The sequence below is a fragment of the Anastrepha obliqua genome, chromosome 5 (genome assembly GCF_027943255.1).
Source record: "Anastrepha obliqua isolate idAnaObli1 chromosome 5, idAnaObli1_1.0, whole genome shotgun sequence".
Taxonomy (NCBI): Eukaryota; Metazoa; Arthropoda; class Insecta; order Diptera; family Tephritidae; genus Anastrepha; species Anastrepha obliqua.
Window position 1 is genome coordinate 35,557,783 of NC_072896.1, and position 24,391 is coordinate 35,582,173.

At 34.4% G+C, this 24,391-nt stretch overlaps 1 protein-coding gene across 1 annotated transcript; it reads left to right on the top strand.

The window, feature by feature from the left end:
- The first annotated feature begins 3,384 nt into the window (after nucleotides 1-3,384).
- LOC129248697 (neuroguidin) lies at nucleotides 3,385-9,385 on the top strand. The gene is made up of 5 exons (XM_054888325.1): nucleotides 3,385-3,414; nucleotides 3,489-3,887; nucleotides 3,981-4,246; nucleotides 4,310-4,497; nucleotides 8,894-9,385. The coding sequence occupies exons 1-5, from the start codon at nucleotides 3,385-3,387 to the stop codon at nucleotides 9,031-9,033; spliced, it is 1,023 nt and encodes a 340-aa protein (XP_054744300.1). The 3' UTR covers nucleotides 9,034-9,385.
- The last annotated feature ends 15,006 nt before the right edge of the window (nucleotides 9,386-24,391 follow it).

Below are 24,391 nucleotides of genomic sequence, written 5' to 3' on the forward strand. Positions count from 1 at the left end.
CGCCTAAACGTATGCTTGTTTGCCTGTGCGCCGCGAGGTCGCCACTCTCCACTCAAACAACTCATTTGCATATTTTATTGGTGGCATTTAATTATTGCATTTTGTAAATGTTGCGGCTTTTGTTGTGCATTACGATTCGCTGGACAAAATGCTACATGCTAACAACAGCAACAACAACAATAACAAATATAATAATAATAATGCAGCTTAACCACTATTGCAGAATATTTGTCGGTGCTGTCATTTTGCATATTTTGCTGATTTTATATTTATATATTTTAATTTATTATTGCACCGAACAAAAAACGACCTGCGTATTTTAATAATAAGCATTTGCCTTATGAGCATTGGTTGGTGTTGTTGTTGTTGTTGCGGTTTCGCTGTTTGTGTTCATTGCATTATTGGTTGCCATGCAGCCAGCCAGCCAGCAACTAATTCCTATCCAAATGTGTATTTAAATGCCTAATAAGGCTTTTGGTACGCAAACAATTATTTTTTGCCGTTTTTTGTTTTTGGGATGCATTTTTCACCAATGAATATTAATAAACCGCATTCAGGATATTCGTGTGGCGTTGATATTGTAAAATCGCGAGAAAAAAAATTTATATTATTTATGCGCTCCTGCTGGTTTTTATTTTCACTTGAATTATTTCGTTTCATGTTTTATGCAAATTTTGTGCCCGACAAGCGAAATGCAATTAACGCAAAATATTATTATTTTTTATTTGAAATTCACATTAGCTGTTTTTATTGTGTGTTTTTGTATTTGTGTATTTGTGCATTTGTTTTTTGCATTTCTACATTGAGCACAGCCATAACTGATTGGAATTTATGCAACGAAAATGCCGTTAGATTAGCGAATAATAATTAAAAAATTATGAATAAATGTAGCACTGCGAAAATCCGCTCAAAAAAATACCAAAAAAAAAACGTCATTCGCACTGTGCACGCATTAATTAAATCTTTTGCTCATTAGCATTGCTTAATTTTCCAGAGTGCAATTTTTGCAATTAATTATTATCGTCATTTTGTAATGAATAATGTTTTTGTGCATATTCAATTGGGTTTTGTGAAAAAATTGAAAATAATTGCAAAATTTAATTGAAATTGAGAGAGAATATTATTTTATGAAATGCATGTAAATAAATTTTATGCTACTAAAAATAAAAATAAAATTCCCATAAAACTTATTAAAAAGCGCACAAAAAAAACCATCAAGGGACAGTCTTATTGGTAAAAACCATGAATTAAAAATTAAATATGAAATTTAATATTCAATTTAATTCGAGCGAAATCTTTTTATATACGGCGACTATAAGGAGAAAAAATTAAAATAAAACAGCAACATTGCAAGGCATCAAATTCAAGCTGCCTTTATTTTGAAGCTACATTTCTACCATTGAAAAAAGAAACCAACATGCCTGCCGTTGTGCATGAAAAAGAGTATCACCGTCAGTATTGCAAATTTACGGCCACATTTTTGATAACTCGGTCCAACATCAACATCGTAATCATCATAACCATCATCATTATAGCATTTACAGCCATGCCTTCCGCAATGTAGTGTACAAATTTCAAGCAAGTCAGAGGTAAACTGAGGGAGTTATAGAACTTTGACCGAAAGAATTTAGCAAGGGCAACTTGGTACTAGTGAATACTACAGGGTGAACGATATGAAGTGTTACCTTTTCAAAACACCATAACTTTTTTGTATGAAATTAGTTTTTATTGATTTTAAAGACAAAATTGTTCAAAAATGATTACAATTTTAACATATATTCGCTTTATCTCGACATGACCACCTTTTGTTTTGACTATAGCCTTGAAACGGTCAAAAAAATAAGTTGTATGCTGCACGAACGTGATCTTGAGGTATTTTGGCCCATTCTCGTATAATCGCTTTTTTCAGCGCATCCATACTGGCATATTTTTAGTCCTCACCTTACTCTCCAAAATGGACCAGATGTCCATCGGATTTGCGTGTGGCGAATTCGAAAGCCATTGTGTGGACGAAATGAAGTGTGGAACATGATTTTTTAACCATTCTTGGTTTACACGAGCTTTATGAGACGGTGCCGAGTCCTGTTGGAACGTCCATGGTCTACGACCGAAATGTTTGCATGCGCACGGCTCTAAAGCAGCTTCTAAAACATTTTCTCGATAATAAGTCGCATTCACTTTGACACCAGGCTCGATAAAAGCGATTGGAGAGCGTCCGCCAGCGGTCACTGCGGCCCAAACCATTACTTGCGATGGGAAATTGCTTCGAGTGGCCATGCGTAGGCTCAAATTCTCGTATGAGCGTTCGGTCAAGTAAACACGATCGTTTTGAGTGTTTATGAACTGCTCAATTGGGAAATTTTTTTTCATCAGAAAACACAATATTAGGAAATTCGCCACGTTCGTGTTAGCGCAACAACTCCTTTGCTCTTTCGCACCGAACTTTTTTTTGCTGGGGTGAAAGATCGTGTGCTTTTTGGAACTTGTAAGCCTTACCTTGAGCTCATTTTTCAATATGAGTCGAATGCTGTCTTGCGATATTTTCAGTTCTTTGGCCATTTTTCTTCTACTTCGACATGGATTTCGTTTAAGTCGAGCCTTCTCTTTCCGAACCATTTCTGGCGTTGTTGCGGTTTTTTTGGTCCACCTCCATAGCGTTTTGCACGAACAATGGCTGGTTGTAATTTTCCAGCAAAATATAACGCAATCACACTATTACGTTTGAATTCCATCACAGAAAAAAAATTCAACAAAACTGAGACGCAAATGCTTTTGATGGCTTATAAACAATATATTGAACTGTCATTAGAACAATTTTGACGTTGATGTCATGAGCTGTTTTACAGATACAAGCGGTGTGATAGGTACACTTCATATCGTTCACCCTGTATACGTATATTTGGCGCGTACTTCCTTTTATAGATATTTGGCCGAACTCCTCCTCCAATTTGTGGTGTGAGTATTGATGTTGACGTCGTTGAACCCTGTGCGATCGACAAATTTCTCTGATGGGAGTACCAGCTAGTCGGAACAAATTTAGCTTTAGCGGAGTTTTTTTTGCTCCTTAGTGATTTACAGAATTTGTTGAAATGGATTTACGGTGTTTAATTTTAAAATAACGTGCGCGACATGCAGAGTTGCTAACTTTCTATTGATCCCGAAAATCTTTCGTTTCCTCTTAATGATATTTTGCCGCCTTGTCTGGCGAACTTGCGAATGCCGCCACTGTGGCTTCATCAACCGGAAAGGGTTGAACAAATTGAAGTGATAAAATTTTAGTTAAAATAAGAGTTGCGAAAGTGAATGTAATTGTGGCTGACCATCAAATAAAACTGTACTCGTATAGTTTTAGAATGCAATCAACAAAAGTATATCTAAATTGAAATGTGTGAAGTGACAACAGAAAGTATGGAAGTTAGTTAAAAAAAGGCGTATGAAGAAGCTCATGAGAACAAATATTAATTTCTTCTCCCATCCGCTCTTTCCAGGCTCTCGACTATGACTGCCATGTGCAGCAACAGGACATCCCACAGGCCATACAGCTGCTCGGTGAAATGAACAGCAATGTGAAACAGGTCACCGATCTGGTGGAAAGCATGCTGCAGCGCGTAAAGCGTGGCGAACTAACCACAGAATATGGACTGAGCTTTCTGGAAGTCAAATATCACATGCTGCTCGACTATTTGATAAATCTCACTTATGTCGTGTTGCGCAAATGCTCCGGCGAAACCATCGAAGGAGATCCATCCATTGAGCGTCTCATTGAAATACGCACAGTTTTGGAGAAAATACGACCCATCGATCACAAGCTACGCTATCAGATCGATAAGTTGGTGAAGACAGCCACCACGGGTGTGTCGAGTAGTTCCGATCCAATTTTGTATAAGGTAAGAGTGACAAAGCATTTACGATGCCCGATATTAGAAAGATAGAGTTTGAGGTATTTTTTACGTTTTAATTTTCCAACAAAATCTCCACAGCCTAATCTTGATAATATGCTCACAAATGCCGGCGGTGAAGACGATGCTGATGATGATGAGGATGCATCTGAGAATTCGGATTCGGAAAGTGATGGCGACGATGAGGAGGGCGAGACTGGTGTGAAGAAACCCAAAAAAGGCGCCACAGCGGGTAAATCTGGTATTTATGTGCCGCCCAAAATTAAACCAGTCTACTACGATGGCGATGAGAAAGCTGTTGATAAGGATAAGAAAATGATTGAACGTGCCAAGAAGCGGGCGATTACGTAAGTTGTTGTTATTTTTTTTTAGCAAATTTTTTTCTACAGAATACTTTTGCACCCCCGTAGCGCTTCAATGCTGCAAGATCTGAAGGAGGAGTATCTCGATGCACCAACGGAACTGTCGTCTGGCTCACGCGCTCAACAGCTGCTCTCCAAGCAACAAAAAGAGAAACAGGAATATGAGGAAACCTATTTGACACGCCTGCCGGTGACCAAAGCGGAAAAGCATCGTCAGCGCAAGTTGACCACGCTGGGTAAGTGAAACACTTTGCATGCGTATATACAGGGTGTAACCGAAAGGGAATGTAAAATATTGAAGGAGGTAATAATATGAGCCAAAGGAGGCGAAAAAGCAAAAAAGGCACACAAGCCAACAATTTTATAGATATGACAGATTATTCTTCTCTGGAGCGTTTGTTTATTTAATTTATTTGATTATTTCAAAACACCGCTGCTCGCCGAGCGAAAAGTTTGTATGTGAAAGCAGCAACAGTTTAGCGATGATCAGGCGCATTTGTTGTCTCTGATCCCATAAAAAAAATAAATAATTGGCGCGTACACTTCTGTTAGGTGTTTGGCCGAGCTCCTCCTCCTATTTGTGGTGTGCGTCTTGATGTTGTTCCACAAATGGAGGGACCTACAGTTTCAAGCCGACTCCGAACGGCAGATATTTTTATGAGGAGCGTTTTCATGGCAGAAATACACTCGGAGGTTTGCCATTGCCTGCCGAGGGGCGACCGCTATTAGAAAAATGTTTTTATTAATTTTGCTCTCACCGAGATTCGAACCAACGACCTCTCTGTGATTTCCCATTCGGCTACGGCGGCCGCTCGCAAATGCCGAGAATCTCTTAACGAGATGGCAGAATGTTTCCGCATCTATTTGATATGGGTCTTTGAGCATAGTTACATACCAGGGAATTGTAAGGCAGACAAATTAGCGCGAGACCGCAATATCACTCGCCTCCCTCTTGGCACGGAGGGATTGCAGGTATACCCCTTAACCTGCAAACTGCTGGGTGCAAGTAGCATTGCCACTTCAGGCAAGACCAGATAGGTTGATAATCTGACATGTAACTGCATAAAAAGATGTTGGCCAAAATGGGACGTCAGGTGCTCGAAGGCGCTACTTAATCGGGCAAGGAAAAACGTTTTTATCTTAGTTACTTTAATCACAGTCCACTCACTGTCTCTTAGGTCGACATGCTCAAAGAGCGAATGTATCTCATTTGGACTATTGCAGAAGCTGCTCTAATAACCCGGTTACTTTTAGCCCTTGCCACATGGTCGTTCCAAGCTCGACGCTTTAATCTGTCGTTTATTTCAGTTAACAAAAACAAAAACACAATTTGCATAAGATGTGCAAAGTAGCTTCCTCCTACCATATCCAAGCCTACACGCCATTTTGACTGAATGATGCTCAAAGGTTTTCTAAAACCGCCTCGGTGGCGGTATCTGATTTGTTGGTATTTTAGTTGAATTCGTAGCTTCTTCTCCTTAAGGCTATCACCGAAATGTAGAGCATTTAAATCTAGTAATCTTGCAAGCCATAACAGGTCCGCCCCATCTATGTGGAAAAGTTTGGTGTAAATACATCTTTTCTAACAACAATCGTGTTGATGGTTGGTACGTCTATTACTCTCAAGATCTCGTCAGAATCTTTCTATACAAAGTTAACAAAGAAATTTTCTTTGAAATCAAGGCGGATTCATTAAAGGTGCTAACACTAGGCAACATTTTGTACATTAGAATGTCACGACAAAGTAGAAAATAAAAATAAAATGATTTATTTGGGAAGGCAAAATAAAAAAAAACAAGTTCGTATGTCGTGTTGCAATTATTTTAAAATATTCATTATAGCTTTTGAATTAAAATTCATTACAAAATTTAAATTTTCAAATTACAAATTTGAATCTAAGTAATACATACATATGTACATATTCTAAGCCGAAATTTTGAGAATCTCAGAAAGCCTTTTACTTTGCTAAATAAAGCATAGTCACAGTTAAAGAAATCTTCATTTACTCTGATAGTCAGGCAGCTCTGAAATCGCTCCTATCAAGTAAACACTCGTCTAAGACAGTAAAATAGTGTTACAAATTGTTAAAAATACTACCACAACCCGCTGCTAAGACAAAAATGTATTAGACACGTACCATTATTGCTCGATTCGTATGTGGAGAGAGTGCCTTCCACTAACGTCTTTGCTAATATCGGTGTTTCCCAACCTTTGCATTTAAATCTTCGCGTGAAATTTGTATGTCACATTTAAGGAGTTTTCCAATAACAGATGTTACAGGTGAATGGATTGCGCTATCGAGAGATGATTAACGATTTTTTATGGGCGGAATTGGATGGTATTGATCTGGACGACGTTTAAGGCGCTACGTGCCATACAAGCAACGAAACCATTGATATTTTACGGGAAAAGTTTACGGACCGTGTTATCTCTCGCAGAGGTGATCACAATTGGCCACCGAGATCTTGTGATTTAACACCTTGTGACTTTTTTCTTTGGTGCCACTTGAAAGAGAAGGTATACACCAACAGCCCAGGGTCGATTTAAGACCTCAAAGATGGGATTCGTGAGGCTATCGAGGACATAGGACAGCCACTTTGCAATTCGGTTATGGAAAATTTCATGAAAAGGTTATTGTCCTGTAAGCGTGGTCGTGGTGGTCATTTGCCTGATGTTATTTTCCACTATTAACGGCATATTTTCCTCTTTATAATGAAATGAAACATCCGATCATTTATATTAAAAAATAGCATTTTTCTTTGAATATCAAAGTAACGTCTCTTATTAAAAACCCTTTACATGATTTTGACATCACGTCTTCTAATATATATACATAGTTTTGCGTAGAAAGTGTATTTTACAAGATTTTCTGAGACATCGGTAGGCGTATACGCAGCTACAATTGTTGTTTTGAAATTTTCCTTTGAGTCTCATTAGGCAGAGTCTTTCATTAATTGGTTCGAAGGCTATTATACTTTCTCTAGGTAGGTAGGTAGGTAGGTATGTTGGGTGGTTGTCGTAGCGACACACTTAGACCTTTTGCAGGTCCATTGTGATACCACTGGAGCTTATCCATACCCTACGTGTTCCTTTTCAAACCATCCGGTAACTTTAATAAACGAGCAGAGCTTCGTTAGTTTAGATGTCCTCTAAATCGGTTAAAAATGCTATGTATCAAGAGTGCGCAACCTTCTTATAGCTAAGCTTTCACACTCACCTAAAAGGTGTCTGACTGTTTCCTCTTCTTCTGTACTAAAACAGCTTCTACAGAAATCGAAGTACGGGAGTCCTTACCTTCTAGCGTGGCTGCCTATTAAACAATGACCAGTTAATAGCCCTATCATTTTTCTTATAACTTCTCTGTTAAATCTTAACAAGATTTTCGATCGACCGCTGTTCCAGTTCGGCCATGTCTGTCTGCTTAGTTCGCATGTTGTGAGGTTTTGCCAGCTTGTATTTACCTTTACTTTCTCTAAGTTTTCCATTAATGTAGAAGCCCACACCTGGCTGTCCTTGTTTGTTTGAGCCACTGAAGAAAATTGAATAGGCTTTCCTTGTTATCGCACCATGTTCCGCAAATTGAATTTCTTGGAGCGCTGCTTAGTCAATTTCATACAATCATTCCCCGTTTTGTATGGCAATGTTCGTATACGAATTTTGTATAAAATTTGGCAAATTTCATCAAAATTTCAACTTTTTACTCATTGCCAAATTTTATACAAAATTTCAACTTTTTACTCAGAATTTTCAGAAAAATTTCGGGTATGCAGTTTTATAGATCATTGTGTTGAATAAAGTGCAAGTTTCATGCAGATCAAAAATCGCACTGATTTTTGAGATTTTTTTTTTTTTTTTTGGTCGTGGTCTTATGCCTTTTCTCCGTTTAGCGCTCAGTCACTCAGTTCATTCTATGGAAGAAAACACTGGTCAGCAGAAAAATTGTCCAAAAGCAACGTAATCTTTGAGCCACTTCGAACTTAGGTTAGGTTAGGTGAGGTTGAGGCGGTAGTCCTGTGGGACACACTTAGACTCATAGCCCATTGTGATGCCACGTGGGGAGCTTGTCCCTATCACTCCTAAAACCAGTGTGTGCTTTTCAAAAAATTTTAAAATATCTCTGATTTCTGTAGAACTGATATCTTCCAATTCTTTAAAAAATTGTCTACCCATAATAGTAAACCTGCGTCTGGATAGAGCAGCACAGTGGCACAGTAGATGCGAGATTGTCTCTTCCTCGTCCTCATCTGGACAACTTACTTCGACCTTGCACTTTATTAAAACAAATTTCAATAATCTATAAAACGGTTTACATGAAATGCTTCTAAAGATGCTAGTTAAAAATATTTGGTTTATAATGGAAATTTGTTGATTTTTTCTTTAATTTCGTAAAAAGTTTAAATCTTAAGTTCCATGTTTTTTTTATAATACATATGAACTATGTTTTTGTTAAAAAGAAAAACTAATAGAAATTAAATAAAAATAAAAATGTCTAAACTTTACAAAATATCGCAAATATTCGCATATATGTATGTTTGTGCTTATGTGTTTATGTAAGACTCGCTGAAAATTGTCTTCTAAAATTTCTATTAATTTCTCTACAATTCATTTTCTATATCATTTCTCTTCTTGCAGCCACTCTCGGCGATGAGATACTCGGCGAAATCAGCCGCGATCCGGCGTTACGTGGCGAAGGTTCGAGTGGTGGCAGTAAAAAACGCAAATTGAAGGGCAAAGGAAAAAAGCGTGGCGGTAAAAAGCGGAAGTTCCATTAAAAAAATTAACAAAAAAATTAAAAAAAATACAATCGCATGCGATAATTACAAAATATATATTGAACGACAAGTATAAACTTAAGCAAGCAAAAACAAAAAACAAAAAATTAATAAAAACAACAAAACAAAATAAGTAGTATCCAAAAGAAAATGGTATGCATACACATACAGTTTTTACCATTTATTAAAATATATAAATATATACATACACAAAAATGCTGATGTGAATGGAATTTAAGCAATTTTTTAAACAAATTTATATTTTTCCATAGTTACAAACTTGCTTTAATTACTTACATAGATTTTGTTACCTATAAATATAATATTGAGTTGACATATACATAGATTTATGAATAGCTACATATTTTTAATGTTTCTGAAATTTGTTTAAAATTGATTTTGATATTAAGTTTGCTTAAATGAATTATTTGAATTTCGATTTTGTTTAAGTTTATCTCGGTTTGTGTATTCATATAATTTTTAATAAAACAAAAACTTGTTGAATTCAAAATATTGAAAATTTGTTTTAATTTTTATATATAAATATTAAAATATATATTTATGTTTCATTATTATAAATTTTTTAAAAATTATGAAAAAACGGATTCAGCCAGAACGGATTTATACTTTAAACAAAAAAAAAAACTGACCTAATTAATATACATATAATATTTATTATATTATACGAGTATCTACTGACCTAATTTTTTTACAGAAGAAAGTCAGTCATGTACTATTATTTGAATATAAATGTAAATTTAAGTTATATTTTAATTTTTATTGTCATAATTAGCCATGTTTAATATCTCTTTTCTTGGTTTTAGTTATTTTTTTTTTTTTTGGTGAGTGAGGTAGGGTTCAAAATGCACTTACAGCGACAGTCGTTTACTGCGTTGAGTGGTTGCTAAATAAAATGCCTTTGCGCTTTACAGCTTTTATGGTAGCACAAATTATCTTCTTTTTTTTTGTTGCTGAATAATTTTTTAACAATTTATGAACCATGAGCCTTTAAGGAAAACATCAATTTTCTTCTTATTCTAATTTGCATTCTTCTTCAGTTTCGACAGGGTGATTCCAGAGAGAAGGGTTGTTAGCCATGAGGTTGAGGGGACGAGAATAGGTGGTTAGTGTTGTTGTTGTAGCCCAGCCAGTGCGCCATAATTATCAATCGTCATCATCTAACTCCTTTAGCGGTAGACCCAGGGAACATGCTATTTCGACGAGTTGAGTCTTAAGGGAAAGGGATGTTAAGTGGGTCGGTTTAAGAGGGCAAGTGAATAGGTGGTTTGTATCATATGGGGATGCCTTCACATGCTGGATATATATGTATTGCATATGTCGCGGTCGATTCTGGATAAGTAGGAGCTTAACCTGCTACAGTATCTAGAACATATCGGGATTGTAATTATGTCAAAGCAACGCGGGTCTCTCTAGGCAGCTGGATTTGTTCATCTGCCAAAGTAGGTGGTAGGACTCCGTTGATGGCATTCGAGAGTTCATAAAAGTGGTGAGGGACTCCCAATGAATGCCACTTATGGTCCTTCTGCATACTGGGAGGTCCAGTGGATGTCAAGTAAAGTCATGAATCTCGTCAGTCAAGTCGTGCTGATGTCTTCCATCATGCCTAGATGGTGAATCAGCCTCCATCAAGTGTCTGGCTCCGTAGTCATCATTTTCATCGATGAAGATACCGATATGATGCTCTCCGAAGTCAGACAGCCCAGCACTAATCGCACGGTTAGCCTTTCATACCCAAATGCTTGTGCAAGATGTTATTGACGCGTTCAATAGTAAGCCTATGAGTTCTGCTATTTCACATAACTCCACTTTGCAATCTTGCAAAAGAACCTTTTGGACCTTTTTAATATTTTTCGCACAGATGGTCCCAGAAGGACGTTCACTGGGCTCAGCATATTTTCTAATATAGTAGTACTATCTCGTTTGAGGTCCGAAATCCAGCGTTGGATACATATATGAAATTATTGTGGAATAATATTTATTCAGCCATTTTTCGGATGGGCGGTGGTTTTCTATCCTCAGAAAAAACTATTTAATCCAAACCCGAAACTTCGTTCGTTTCATTCCGTAATTTGTAAATAGCCTAAAATTCGTAAATAACCAACAACATTGGCTAATACTAGGAGGAATACAAAGAATGATGCTTAACGAAAAGGTATAAAATTTAATTTTAGCGCCGTTATTCTTATTCAAAGCTTAGTGCTTTTCATCTCATGTTTTATTTGTAGTGCTCTACAGAGACGATGTGAGCGTAGGTAATACTTGAATTCAAGTGGCGAAGGGTAGTTTTACAGGTAGGCGTCTTCTCGCTTGTAGGACACTTAAAAAAACTCTTCAAGAAATCCAATTTTTAGTTTATACATATATTCAACAAATGCTCAGTTAGTCGGATGTGAGGAAAAAAGCAGCTCATGTTTTTCTTTTTCTATTCTTATTAATTTTCAATAATAAGTTTTTCTAACACAATAACAAGAGCGCATTTAATGGCCTTCGAGCTTCCAAAAGCACTGGAACCAAAAGAGTCCGTTTACTGAAGTTTTTACAGTGCATCAGCATGCCTCCCTAAGACATGCAGCGATTTTCCTTTTTTCCACTAGAAAAATATTTCCGAAAAATATTAAAATTTACATGAGCTGGGCCGATTGGAAAATCTCTCCAGATTTCGACTTTGATTTTTTTCTTAAATGAAATTTGTTTTTAAAAATATTTCACTTGATAAAATTTTTAATATATGTAAACTTATTTATCAAAGTATAAATAATATCATGTGAAGTTATTTTTCGGATGATAAATTTTTTCAAGCTAATTTATAAAAAAATATAAAAATTGTATAACTCCAATGGAAAAACAGCAGCTTTGTTTATTTTATTTTTCTTTTTCGTTATATTTTAATTCAAGTCCGCCTGATAGCCGCAGCAACAAGCTATATTTTTTAACTTACAAAATTATTAATCAAAAATATTTCAGAAAAATATTAAGCCCTTTTGGAAAATACCTCTAAAATTCGGTTTTGTTATAAGCAAAATTAGTTTTTAAAACTATTATATTTATTTTAGTTTTTTGAATTCTCTAGGTAACATTTTTAAGTATTTTCTATGTAGACCGGTTGGCAAAAATCTTCTTACTGAACCCTGCGTAAGAGTGCCGCCTGGACAATTGGTCTCTGCATCTTTGCTTTCCCGCCCCGTCACACTTCTAATAATTTAATTTTCGAAATTTGGTATTGGAAAGGAGGCGAGGATGCAAGGAGCAAGGCGGTAATTGGCCTTAGGGGTCTGAGGTGAGGTCTTTTTACAGATCTGCCAGCACTACCCAACCTAATCTTCTAGGTAGACTTTTTTATCTAAGCAAAAAAAAAATGTCATCTGAAGATATTTTTCGGAAGATAAGTTTTTTCAAACTAATGTATAAAATATTGGATTTTTTTTTTCAAATATAAAAATTTTATAATTCCATTGGAAAAACAGTACCGATGTTTTTTTTTTACTTTTAAATTTTATTTTTGTTTTTTGTGGGATGGAGAGTAGAGTAGGGTGACTGTGCCTGTGCATATTTAAGGGGTTATATACCTTGTGAGCCCGAAAAAATGGACGATTGTTTAAATATGTTTTAGAACTTTTATTCAAATGAAGCATACATATATATATATAAACATATATCATATCGAAGAATACATTTTGGTGTTTTTATTTTAAAAAATATTATTATTTATTGTTAATATCGCCCCTCCCCCGAAACGCCGTTTTTAGAAGAGGCTTGCGGTGATCACGGTAGCGCATGAGCAGCTCAACTGAAATCAAAAAAATTAAATGATTATTGTAGAAAAATGTTTTTTATAGAATCTGAACGGTTTATTCACCCAAAAAAAATGTTTCTCGATATAAAAACCACTTTGCACCAAAAAAACGATTTTTAAAGGATGCAAAAATTAAAAAAAAAAATAATAATTCCAGCGAACTATGCAAATATTTATAAAAAGTGAACCGCTCCGATTCACGAGAGTGTAACTTCGAATAATTAAAAAAAAAGTTTATGCAAAAAAAAAGTAATTTTCAAAAAACACGACTTCGAGATAATCGCGTCTAAAGTTTTGCGTGCACTTCTCGTTCCAAGAAAGGTCGCGCGCTTCCACGGTCTGTAACTTTTGTTCTAGTGTTCCGATCTTTATCATTTTTGGAATTTATACTTTTAGGATGATGTACTTTTAGAATATGCCATAAAAAAATTTTCGATTTTTTAGTCCAACACAAGGTATATACCCCCTTAATTTTATGCATGAGCTGGTAAAATTTTTAAATATTTTTGTGTTGACTTATTCATCAAAGTAAAGAATAATATATCATACGAAAATATCTTTTGGAATACACATTTTTTCAAACTAATTTATAAAAAATTAATTTTTTTATTTTTTTTCTCGTTTTTACATATACAAATTTTATAGTTCTAATGGAAAAACAACATCGATGCTTAATTTAATTTTAATTGTTTTTTAAATATACATTTTTTTTTTGTTTTTGCTTTTGTTTTTTATATAGAGAGTAAGATTGGGTATCTGTACCTGTGCATTTTAGATATTTAATTACAATTTATTTATTATTTTTTGTTAAAAATAAATTTTTGTCCTAAAACTGTAATCGGAAATATAAAATAAAATTGAAATTTAAGTTTAAATTAATTTTAAGATTAAATAATTAATTTTAAGTATTCTTTAATGCTTACTACACTTTCTGACCGCTGAATCCGTTATACTTCAGTTTTAATATACTCAGGTCTGGTTTCTCCAATCAATTTTTAGATTTAGCAGACTGGTCAAATTTAAAATGTCTGAGTTTTGTATTGAAATTGCAAAACTTTAAATTTTAACAGCCCGTTAAATTTTGAGACCAGACATCATTAATTAATTTATTTTTTTTTTTGTTTTACAAATTTTTAGTTTTCAATTTCCCTCCAATTTACCAAACAAAAACTCACAACTCGCAATAAACTGCATTCATTTTTCGGCCACAAAATTAACAGTTACCACAACAAACTAATGAATTACATACAAAAAAATACAAAATTATGCAATTTTCAAAACTTAGTAATTTACTATCAAATTAAATGTAAATTACAATAAATATTTCGACGTCAAAAATCAAAAGAAAAAACAAATTTTCCAATTAAATGCAAATAAAGGAAAATTTGAGGCAAGCAAAAAGGAAAAAAGAATAAATTAAAAGAAAAACATTTTTGTTGTTTTTAGGAGTCAAAATTTACGTCTTTGGCAATGAATATTAAAAATGATTTTGTTGGAAAACAATTTTCAAATGTATAACAAAAAAAGATACTAAAATCAATTGTACAAGTCTGGCGACATGAACGAAATCCGGATCAACGCAACAAACTCTCTCACACACACACACTCACCAAGCAATAGCCCAAAATGCAGTTTACAAAACAATTCGATGAGAATTAGTAATTCAATGAAAAATTTCAAAATTCAAATATTCCGATAAATAAGATTTCAGATCAAACAACAAACAAAAAAATGTTTACAAAAACAGAACAAATGACGTTGCCTTATCTAATTGTACGAAAATACTAAAACAAAATGAACCAAAAAAATAAATAAATAAACTAAAACAAAGTAAACTACAACAACAACAAAAGTGTCAAAAAAACCGTAACAAGAACAAAGCAAACAAATAAAAAATGAAATAAAAATGAAAAAGTATTAAACAGACCGGTTATACAAAATAAAATAATAATAAAAATAGATGATTTATTTAACACTTACGTAAAGTATTCTTAAAAATGCGATGCAAAAATTCAAACAAATAAGAGAAGAAACACAGAATATACTGAATACCATGAATTTATTATTACTATAATTTTTTTAATTCCATGTATTAGATTAGACAGCAAAAAACCGCAGAGTGCGGTATCAAGGCGAGTAGATCACGAAAATTCAGAGAGATTCTGCTTATGACGTAAATGTACACAATGCCAAGCAGATGAGCGACATTTAAATAAAAAAGAGATAAAACAAACAAACAAAATCGACCATAGAAATGATGAGTAAACCCCACCCAAGAAGAAGAAGTCGTGGAAAACCACTAAATTTGCAACCTGAAATTATTAAGAAAAAAGGGTATGGCACAAAATATATGAAATTTTATTTTGGAAAAAAAGTGACTTGCCATAATTTGCAGGCGTTATTTTTCGAAACCAAATCACGCAAGAAAAAAAATTATTATTACTGTTTTTCTTTGTTGATTTTATTCAGTTATTAGAGAGACGCTCCTAAAAACAACTAAATTTAGTGAAGTAAAAACTTTGAAGAAAAATATAAAGTTATTAAAGTAGTAGTAAATAATCATTATTTTAAGTGATTCAAGTATAAATAGAAATCGTTGGGGTGTTTGAATTTGTAGGAATGCTGTGCAAAATTTCAAAAATTTTTTTCAAAAGTGAGAAATGATTTTTTTGTGGTCACTTTTTGTGCCTGATTTCTTTAAAGATTTTATAAAGTAATGTGAAGAACATATACAACAACTCTACTAGCTAATATATTCATTTATCCAAAAATGTGCTGCGTTCTTAAATCAGATGGCGCTGAAAAGCACGCGAAGAAAAGTTTGCCTAACCAACATTTTATATAAAAATGTGTATGTTTATGACTGATTGACCGAAAACGTAGCCAGTCGATCCAGTTCGAAACCATAGGGAATTGAAATTAGAAGAAAATCGCAGAATATCCGATAGGTGACGCTGTGCTCGAGATAATAATAGGACTATGAATAAGTTCGTGCGGTTTTACAACAGATGGCGTAACTTGATTATTATTCCATCGATCCACATTTCCAAACATTCATTGGAGAGCTACTGTCGTAAGGCACAAACGTCAGTATAAGTTTTTTATTTCAAGCGTAAACAACAATATTTTTACCACACTTGAAAATGTCGAATTTCGTGCCAAATAATGTGTTTTTGCGGGGAATTGTTTAATATGAAGAAAAAAGCAGCCGAAAGTCATCGTATCTTGGTGGAAGTTTATGGTGAGCATGCTCTAGCTGAGCGAACGTGCCAGAAGTGGTTTGCACGCTTTAAAAGTGGTGATTTTGGCTTGGAAGACGAAGAACGCGAGGGTGCGCCGCCAAAGTTCATGGATACCGAATTGGAGGAATTGCTCGATCAAGATCCGGCTCAAACGCAAGAAGAGGTTGCAAAAACTTTGGGAGTTGATCAATCAACCATTTCCAAACGTTTAAAAGCCATGGGAATGATCCGAAAGGTAGGCCATTGGGTGCCGTATGAATTGAAGCCAAGAGACGTTGAACGCCGTTTTATGGCATGCGAACAACTGCTTCAACGGCACAAAAGAAAGGGTTTTTTGCATCGAATTGTGACTGGCGATGAAAAGTGGGTCCATTACGACAATCCAAAACGTCGGGCAACGTATGGATACCCTGGCCATGCTTCAACATCGACGTCGGCGCAGAATATTCATGGCCTGAAGGTTATGCTGTGTATCTGGTGGGACCAGCTGGGTGTTGTGTATTATGAGCTACTGAAACCGAATGAAACGATTACGGGGGATGTCTACCGACGACAATTGATGCGTTTGAGCCGAGCACTGCGAGAAAAACGGCCGCAATACGCCGATAGACACGACAAAGTTATTTTGCAACATGACAATGCTCGGCCACATGTTGCACAAGTGGTCAAAACATACTTAGAAACGCTCAAATGGGATGTCCTACCCCACCCGCCGTATAGTCCAGACCTTGCGCCATCCGATTACTATCTCTTCCGATCGATGCAACATGGCCTGGCTGACAGCACTTCCGTAATTACGATGAAGTCAAAAAATGGATCGATTCGTGGATTGCGGCAAAACCGACCGAATTTTTCACAAAGGGAATCCGTGAATTGCCAGAAAGATGGGAAAAAGTAGTAGTAAGCGATGGACAATACTTTGAATATTAAATTTGTAACCATTTTACGTCAATAAAGTTTCAAATTTCGAAAAAAAACCGCACGAACTTATTCATAGTCCTATTAATAATCGTATTTGTGTCGGATTTGGCTCAAAATCGAAAAATACATTAGCTGCACGATGGCTAAAATCTTTTTTTTTAATAAACTCGATTGATGGCGCTGTGATCGGGATATCTCCATAAATAATATATTATATATGATCGAAATCAAATTCAATATAAAGGGTGGTTAAGTTTCAAGGGCCGGTGTTGATTTTGAATAAAATACAATTTTTTTAGGAAATTATTGTCATTTCTCTTTATTATGATAATATTGGTATGACTCAATTACGCATGGAATAAAATATCGGCCAAATGACCGCCGCGGCCTTGGCGGCACACCTCCATCCGATGGTCCAAATTTTCGATGACGCTGAGGCATAATTGACGTTCTATGCCGTTAATGTGCCGAATTATCTCATCCTTTAGCTCTTGAATTGTTGCTCGACGTACACTTTTTCTTTCAAATCACCACAAAGAAAGAAGTCCAACGGTGTCAAATCACATGATCTTGGCGGCCAATTGACATCGCCGCGACGTGAGATTGTTCGGCCATCAAATTTTTCGCGCAAAAGAGCCATTGTTTCATTAGCTGTGTGGCAAGTGGCACCGTCCTGTTGAAATCACATATCGTCCACATCCATATCTTCCAATTCGGGCCATAAAAAGTTCGTTATCATCTCACGATAGCGAACAATATTCACAGTAACTGCCTGACCGGCCTCATTTTGGAAAAAATACGTCCCAATGATGCCGCCGGCCCATAAACCGCACCAAACAGTCACTCTTTGTGGGTGCATCGGTTTTACGGCAATCAGTATTGGATTATCATTCGCCCAAATGCGGCAACTCTGCTTATTGACGAATCCACTGAGGTGAAAATGTGTCTCATCACTGAAGATGATTTTCTTCACGAAGTGCGCGATATGCATTTTGATTTGAACGCCCGTTTTCATAATAAGCCTGAATAACTTTAACGCGTTTCTCGATTGTGTATCTTTCCATGGTTCAAATTGAGTTAGTGTGAAATTGAAAAATATCAAATGAAATGCAGTAAAAAAATTGACTTTTAGGTGTGGTTCGCATTCAACATCGGCCCTTGAAATTTAACCACTTTTTGCATTAGCTTCTCAGAATTGATTAATTAACAGCAAAGCGTGGCCGGGATTATCATTGATCAGGGACATGAACCGGATGAAAAATTTTATTGGCTCTGTTCAGTAATTCGAACGCTTTTTGTACCTTTGAATTGGTTCTTCAAAACTTTTTTTATTTTTGTCTTTGAACCGGGATTTCGGCTCGACTCAAGGGTTAGGGAATTAAAAAAGAAAATTATATATTTTTATCTTATTTTTATTTTTATTCTTATTATTTTATTTTATTTGTTCGTACAATACATTTCGTACCGTACGGGCAATAGGAGCAACTTCGTGCTCGCATACAACGGAAGTAGCTTATGAAGAGGAAGTTGAAGAACATTATTTAAATTTTATTCATTCTGACCAATACGAGCAATCAATTGCAGACCTACGTATTTTGATTAAATTTAAATTTATATTAGACGTAATATGATAGATATAAAGTTAAAGCAATACAGATGCACTAAAGAAGAATGAAGAGCGAATTTAAGAAAAACTTTTTGTACAAATTCAGTCACATTGGTGGTGAGCTGATTGAGCGGCTTCCAATTTTCCAGCATATTTAAGATATGGCCTAATAAATTATGCAAAGGGAAGTTTAAAGGTATACAGTAGAGGGGATTTAGAGGCATTGCGAGCAGAGCTTTATAAAATTAATATGTTTAGTAAAAGCGAACCTATTATTCGAAATTACTCTAAAGTTTTTTACATCATTAACGCTCTTTGATAAACTGTTACTTGAAAGCAAAATTTCAAAAATCAAAGGAATTTTAAAGTTACTTGAAACCTGCATTTTGTAATATCGGATGTTTTTTTTAGCTGCTTGAGAACTATCAATATTGATAACTATGATTTGACAGCTGAGAATGTCAAGCAGTGTCTACATTTCTATTCAGTAAGATTTGACAAGTCATCAATAATTATTTAAAGCTGGCCTAAATTGCGAAAATTTACTTTGAAAAAAATAAATTAGTTCGGGAAGTTCAACGAAGTGTTGAAGAAAACGCTGAAATGTCTATTCGTCGTCGTTCTCAACTTGTTGGCTTCGACTACATGGAAAGAATTGAAGCCAAATTACAATCGTTTGAGTCGCATTTTTGCTGATTGGGCCCATTGGTATTTATTATTCAGTTTTATTGGGAAAAGTAGTTGAAAATTGGACTGGTCGAATGGACCATGTAACCCGTAGCCGTGGCGAACATATGCCGGATTTTTTATTCAAAAATAAATTTCATGAAATTACCTGAAAGATTATAATCAAAAAAGTTCATTCCAATAACATTTCTGTTATGTATTATTATTTTAAGTTCCCAAGCTGTTAAAAAAAATCTCATAATAAAATTAGGCTACAAAACTGCTTACTCGGAAAGTCCAAAAAAGTTCTGATTAAAAGTTGAAATTTTTGATGAAATTTTGGAAAATTTTGTGGGAAGTTTAAAAATTTGTGTAGAAAGTTTGAAAATTTGAGTTTTATGATTTTGGTTGTGATATGAGCTATAGTTTTATAAAAAAATAGTGGTATGTTAATAATTATGCAATGGGGTGAGAGAAGTATGAGAAGAAGTAACATTTCACAGGGTGACCTAACTGAGCTTAAACCACTTAGATATTTTTAAGAAGGTAACTAGTCTCTCCAGTGAGACATTTTGCAAATTTCCTAGGTCCTCAAATATATAAACGCCAAGATATTTGGCACGGCTTCTTTGAAGTGCAGGGCATTCATAGAGCAGGTGTTGTACCGACACAATTTCTTCTGCAGCTCCACAGCTCCTGCAGAGGTTGGGGGGGTGCCATTCTACTGGCTGGGGTGCCAATGGTGCAGTGACCTGTTAGAGCACCTGTGAGCACGCTAGTAGTTTCCACTACAGTCGGTTCTACATTATCGAAACGACCCTGATTTATGTCAGGCCCAGGACTGCCACTCCAGCAGCAATTCCCGCATGTAAGTATGGGGAATGTTTATGCTGCTACAACAACAACAACACCACCTGTGAGGTTGCTAGTAGTTGATCTATTGACAAGAGAGAAAGAAAATTTCTGAATTTTGCACATCATTCCTTGGTTCGTGAAAGTTAGTAAGGGAACCTTTGAACCAAATCTATGAGTATTAAAAGCAACATTTTCGGAACGTCCATATATATGAAAAGAAAAACAAAAACAAAAACAATTTATTAGGACTGTAGTATGAGGGAAATTTATATATGGCAAAAAACGAAACAAAAACAAATTAAATATTTAAAAAAGCAAATATCTCTGAACAATTAAGAACGACCAAAAATTCTAGTAAAGTAAGCAAAATTAATGCACCAGAACCCTGTTTGGCGTAAGAAAATGTGCGAAACGTAAATCGTGGCGGGAAAACTACCCTGTTTTTTTTTTTACTATTAAGTAGTTTATACTACGCGTAATGGTTAAGCAAAATTTAGAGACATACACAATTTTTGGCTTTTATGTACTAAATTTTTACTAAAAAACAAAAAAAAAAACAATTACAAGCATTAAAGCTTTGTAAACTTACACATACACATATACACACGAGTATTATATAAACTACTACATACATATTTACAAATTGAATGCATAAGTTTCGGTATCAAAATTCAAAATTTTATTAAAATTAAAAATTATAAAAAAATTATTTTGGATAAAATTTTTGGCTATAAAATTTAAAAATAATCAAAAACACAAAAACGAACAATAGTGATACAAAAAAAGTAACAACAACAACAACAACAACAACAGCAACAAGCAACTAAATGGGCGAAATGGCAAAAAAGATACGGAAATAAGAAATTGCGAAAGTGAGTGCAAACAGTGCAAAATTTCCTGATTAGTAAAAAGCAAAAAGAAAAAAAAAAACAAAAACAAAATATAAAAGAGGCAGTTCGAGGCGAGGGCGAGCGAAATGCGAGTAGGCGAGTCGGCGAGCAAAACGCAAATGTTATTATAATGATAATAAAATAATTAGCACAATAATGAATTAATTAATTTGTTTTATTTCATTAAACCGAAAGGAAGAACAAGAATCAGACGCCGTTGATATGAGAAAAATGAAAAATGTAAAATGTATTTAAAGACTGAATCTCTGTTATATATTTTTTAATATTTAACAAAAATTATGTGAGCGCAATATGAAGACAACCCAAATGTAAACGATAATTGATTATGGAAAAAAATATGAACTACAATAAAAAAAAAAAAAATATTGAAAATTTATTAAAATATTATTTTGCTGGCGATATGCGTTTTAAATTTTTTTTTATGAATAGTTGAATTTTTATAGCAAATACAAGAGTTTACTATTATAATTTTTTAATTTAACTATAAAAAAACTTTATTTTCTGAACAAATTTTATTTTTTGTTTTTTGCAAGCAACCAAGCAGCAGTTGATGACAATTTGTTCCTTTACTCATCGATTAGAGACAAAAGCAAATAAAATCAACAGTAGCAACCAAGCAAAATAAACTGAAAACAGAAAAAACCTTTTGTTTTTTGTTTAAAAAATGCAACATACACAAAATAATTATTTAAAAACAAAATATGAGAAACTGACAATTTTAGCGAAAATGCGTAGGTGTTAAACGAAAATGAAGTCGCCTTAGGAAATTACAAGATAAAAAAAGAAATTGAAGAAAAAATGTTAAAAGCGTTAAAAATGAAATTGGATTGACAAAAAAATGCTACAAAATTTATAACGTAAGAAAACTGAGCAAAAGTGTTGCATACAAGCGTAAATGAAATATAGAAAACAATTAGGAAAAAAGAAACAGAAATTTTTTTAGCAACGCAAAAATCAACCAGAATCTCCAGAAAATAGTGCAAACATACAAAAATTTTAAAATTGAACAGGAAATATTAACAAACAAAAAATTTATAAATCAAATCAAGCAACTGGCAGAAGTCCATACAAAAGTGAAATAAAATATATTGAAACAAAACTGCATAGCAAAAAGAGAAGAAAACCCAGCAAATATAAAAAAAGCCTAATTTAATTTTTATAGCCAAAAAATATTAAGTTTAAATTAATAATAAATTTAATTGTAAGTTATTCGTGCTAAATTAGGTGCGTACGTAGCACTTTGAAACGCATTTTGTATTGTACTTTAAAGAAAGAAAAAAAAAACACAAAAGCAAAGCACACACATAAAACTATTTATTAATGAAAACTATATTTTTCGAAAAAGAATTGTAAACGTTATTGGCAACGATTGGCTATGATATAAACTGTTATTTGATTTACTAACTATCGAATTCGAGCTTAATACTAATTAATTTCTTATAGCAACGCAAACAAGGAGTGCAACGGAAAGCCAAGAAATTAAAAAAAAACGAAGATAAAAATAAAAATTAATAAAATAAAAAATACAATTTGCGATAAAAAACAAAAAACAGCAAAGAAATAAAAGCATTAATACTAAAAATCTAACGCAAAAGAAATTGGGCATTGCGAATGCAAACATTTGCTATATGTAAATATATAAACACACACACAGACACAAACACACCCACACCCACATATTGATGTTCTGCTTACAGAATTAAAGAATGAAGAATGCATTAAAGAGTGTACAAATACCAAAAAGCTGGTTTGAGCGCATGGCAAATACTTGACTATACACACACCCACACACTCACACACCCACGCGAACCTTAGTACATTTAATGATTCTTTCAAATTCACATCAATTGCAATTTACGTACTTATATTTATATGCGCGTATGGGTAAGCGCTGCAAAAAAGCGGAACAACAACAACAACAAGAAAAGTACACAATTGTAACGTAATTGAAAATAAATAAATATGGATATGAGGATGAGTAAGGAATAAACAAAAGAAAAAAAAACAAAAAACAGAAAACAAAAACTGAATGCAAATGATTGTAAAATTAATTAATATTAAATAATTATTCGATAAAATTATGAATAATAAAAATATGATATTAAAAACACACACAAATCTCGATCGTCTTTTTTACTTCAATACTGGGATGCTTAAATTTAGTCCTGCAAGCAACAGGGTTCTTGTGGCAACTGAAAGCTTTTTTTAAATTAATCACTTTTACTTCGACTCGGACTTCTTTTGTCCTTTCCCAATACTCTTTCTTTTCATAGCAAGCGGGACCTTATGCTCTTCATGAATTTTCACTCCAAGGATTATCATTTTTTTCTTATTGAAGTTTTGTTCAAATCTCACCCAGCCTCACTTTTCGTAGTATTTGCATATTCCACTCTGTTCACTGCTGTTTGAATAAAGAATAACATCTTGATCAAAAAGTTTCCGGAATATTATAGATATTATCGCCTTCAAAGCCCTCCCCATCAGCTGCAACGCACCTTTGCCAGCGTTTAAAACAGCTTACGAAAAATTTCTGAAACTCTGTTTTCGGTATAGCCATCAAAGCCATATCCGATTTTTCCATTACTTCCTTTCGGCTGTTAAAACGCGTTCTGCGTTCGATCAAACAGAAACAATCGCAGGGAGATATGAGGTACCAACATTCATTGGTTATTGGTTATTGGGCGGCAATCGTTTCATTCCTGGTCAAAAATTCACGGATAATGATGGCAAATCTTTTATTTACTGGTGTATTGCTTCACGTAAACGACGAGACGCCTTATAACGCCCAAGTAAAAGTCTTTATTACCTATCTGGCCGCCGTAGCCGAATGGATTGGTGCGTGACTACCATTCAAATTTCAGAGAGAGAACGTTGGTTCCAAATTTCGGTGAATGACTAAATAATAAAAAAGTGTTTTCTAATAGCGGTCGCCCCTCGGTAGGCAATGGCAAACCTCCGAGTGTATTTCTGCCATGAAGAAACTCCTCATAAAAAATATCTGCCGCTCGGAGTTGGCTTAAAACTGTAGGTCCCTCCATTTGTGGAACAACATCAAGACGCACGCCACAAATAGACGGAAGAGCTCGGCCAAACATCCAAAAAGGGGGTACGCGCTAATTATATATATATACCTTTTGCTCAAATATGAACGAGACGTTATCAATAAAACGGTCCGCGGATGACATATGGCAAAAATAAATTTTTTGTTTTTTGGTAGGACTGTTATAAGCTTACATGGCAAATTTCAGCGTGATATGTCACATAGTTTCTTTTCTGTGCTACTGTAAACAAGTCAAGCTCGAGTGTATTCTTCGAATTTAACGATGGAAATTCAAAGAATTTG

Coding starts and splice junctions, on each gene's coding strand:
- LOC129248697 (XM_054888325.1), top strand. CDS start 3,385: ATGTGTGAAGTGACAACAGAAAGTATGGAA. Junction 4,247..4,309: donor GCCAAGAAGCGGGCGATTAC/GTAAGTTGTTGT, acceptor GCACCCCCGTAG/CGCTTCAATGCTGCAAGATC. Junction 4,498..8,893: donor GCGCAAGTTGACCACGCTGG/GTAAGTGAAACA, acceptor CTCTTCTTGCAG/CCACTCTCGGCGATGAGATA.